General features: G+C 40.4%; 1 protein-coding gene across 2 annotated transcripts in view; it reads left to right on the top strand.

Annotated features, from left to right (window-relative positions):
* Positions 1–2500, top strand: part of LOC125046009 (protein neuralized-like) — a 48564-nt gene that overhangs the window by 34709 nt on the left and 11355 nt on the right. The window contains exons 1-2 of one of the 2 annotated variants that reach the window (XM_047643595.1): positions 939–1384; positions 2498–2500. The exon at positions 2498–2500 is cut by the window's right edge and continues 1269 nt beyond it. In XM_047643595.1, coding sequence (XP_047499551.1) covers positions 1267–1384; positions 2498–2500 — 121 coding nt within the window. In that variant the 5' untranslated portion in view covers positions 939–1266. Of the gene's footprint in view, positions 1–938; positions 1385–2497 lie in introns of those variants that run through there. The other variant, XM_047643596.1, reaches the window with a different exon arrangement.

A 2500-nucleotide genomic window follows, 5' to 3' on the forward strand; every position in this document is an offset into this window, starting at 1 on the left:
AACTGTGGCAACATCGAGTATGCCCATCCAACCGTGGGACACGCGCGGAGCACCCGCCAAATGTTGACGTTTCTGTATGTTTGTGTTAATTTTTATTAAAAGCACAATCCAAAGTTCGACACTATATTATCAATGAGAATAGCCCTGGATATATTGCCAGGGCATCACTATTATTCTGGTATAAATATAAATAATAGTGCTAAATAAATCGTCTTCCAACCGACAACTCTGCCACATGGTATATTTACATAAAATGAAAACCCTTCTGATCATCAATATATTCATATTATGTACATGCCATTAATCATAATCTGAATGTTATATAAATGGCAAAATTGTATATGATAAAGAAAGGAGCAGGCGAAAAAGAAAATTGCTGAAACATGACAGAGTAAGAGTCGGTCGGCTCGTGCGTCGAACATCTGTCCTTCGCCCCCCCACTTCTCCCCCTCTCAGCCCGCATTCCTCCCCCCCCCCCCTTCCTCCATCACCGCTCGCCCCTTCCAACCATCCAGTTTTCCGGTGTTGCCATGGGATGATCGTGAATTATGAAAGCAAATTAGGATTTGGTTTTACTATCTTACTAAACTCAGATCTTTCGCATCAAATTTTATATGGCCTTACATGAATTAAAATGTCACGGAGGTTACTTAATCAGTTTACGGAATAACCATCGTATCTATTTAAGCTAATCAGATCATTGTTTATGAATTTTCCAAACGTGCTACATGCAATTCATATTATTGAAGTACTGTCTAATGGAGTCTCATCAAATGAGTGAAAAAGGAAAATCAACTAATGTATTGGTAAGGTCTGTTTCCGTCAACGTTGTACCCCCACGCGTCCCCTTCCGCCAACGCGAGGAGAGTGAAGGGAAGGGAAAGGCACGGAGGGAGGGAGGGAGGGAGGGAGGAATGGGGGGGGACGGACGGACGCAGCTGCCTTCTAGCCATTACCCCCAGCCATCGGCAGTCTCTAGTCATACAGCGGAACGTGAGGGTGTACGCTCTCACTCGTATTCTCCTGACTCTCGTTTAGATTTACGAGAGGATCGTGTGGATTCGTGTCTTAATAGTATGGAATTGTATAGATGATTCAACCAGTGAACACATCATCAGGACAATAGCTAGAGCAGTGCCTGGAAGTGAATTTTACCAAAGAAAGAGAACTATCAGAGAAAGTGCATGCACAGCACGGCTGTTTGAGTGTCGTGTTAAAAGAAGGCTGAATGGTCGACACATTTTGTGGTCGTTAGTAACCACTGTGATGCCTGCCCTATGTATTGAAGAGTACGCTGTTGAACCCACTGTCACTTGTTATACAGCGGGCCCAATATTCAAGAAAATGAAGGTCCTCAAAAAATTCAAGAGACGCATGGGTCTCGGTATGTAAGCAAATTGCAATTGTCTTTGACTATTGGCGTCATTGTTTTGTATCTAGAGTCTAGTTTGGGAATGGCGGAGGTACCCGACACGGTTCTTGACATCCGGTAACCGTGACTTCCGGCCGTCAGCCCCCGAGGGAGAGGTAGGACGACACTCCACCTTGAGGCAAAGCTGGGGATTGACTCGCTATGAATGGTTAATGGAAACCGAATAAATGTTAACACGAAAAGAGTCGGTATAATTTATTGTAAAATTTGTAACAAGTATGGTTTAGACCTTGTTATTTGTTGAATTGTTCAAGTTCATGTAGTAAGGAGTAATGCATTGTTTAAAAGATTCCCGGTAAACATGAACTAAGAATTTCCAAGTTCGCTGTGATATTTCGTACTCAATGAATGGATGGGGGAAAAGATATCATGCCATATAGCATAGTTGCATTCTGTGGTGTTTGGAACCAGGCGAGTGGAACATTTATCCTTGAAACTGAAAACGTTTGGTGATATTCCATATTATCATGCATGCATTTCTTACAGAACAAGCAACTTGTGAGCCAGAGTTATTGGGTGTAAATAATTTAGTTCTTATGGGTGTTTGGAAGATCATTAAACAGACCCATTTTATAGTAAAATAGAGCTTGTGAATAATAGAACAATAATATTACAAGTTTTATCATTTCAGTATATACATGATATAAATTTCTTAGCTTTTGCCAGTTATGGAGGTGCAGCATGACATCATTGTTGTTTGAAGCTATTTTCTTCATAGCAAGTTTATATGGTTTAGGGTAGAGTATTTGAAATTCCCATGCTATGGCCTCCAGTGCTTTTGACACTTACAAGGCAAAGCATGCCTTTACTAGATTTCAGTGAAAATTTACAAAGTACTAAGGAACCATTCCAAGCATAGTTGCCAAAAAATCATTGTTTGCTGGTCTTGGCAAAAGTGTGGAGATCATAGTATCCAATCTTGGACAGTTGTATACATAAGATATACATAGAATTGTAGGTAAATTCCTATAAATCATCTGTATTGTGTGATAAGGAACTCAGTTTAAGATTACAATAAGGAGTGTTAAATTATGTATGGTCCCTAATCTTCTTATATCTTTACAGCTG

The sequence above is a fragment of the Penaeus chinensis genome, chromosome 38 (assembly GCF_019202785.1).
Source record: "Penaeus chinensis breed Huanghai No. 1 chromosome 38, ASM1920278v2, whole genome shotgun sequence".
Lineage (NCBI taxonomy): Eukaryota > Metazoa > Arthropoda > Malacostraca > Decapoda > Penaeidae > Penaeus > Penaeus chinensis.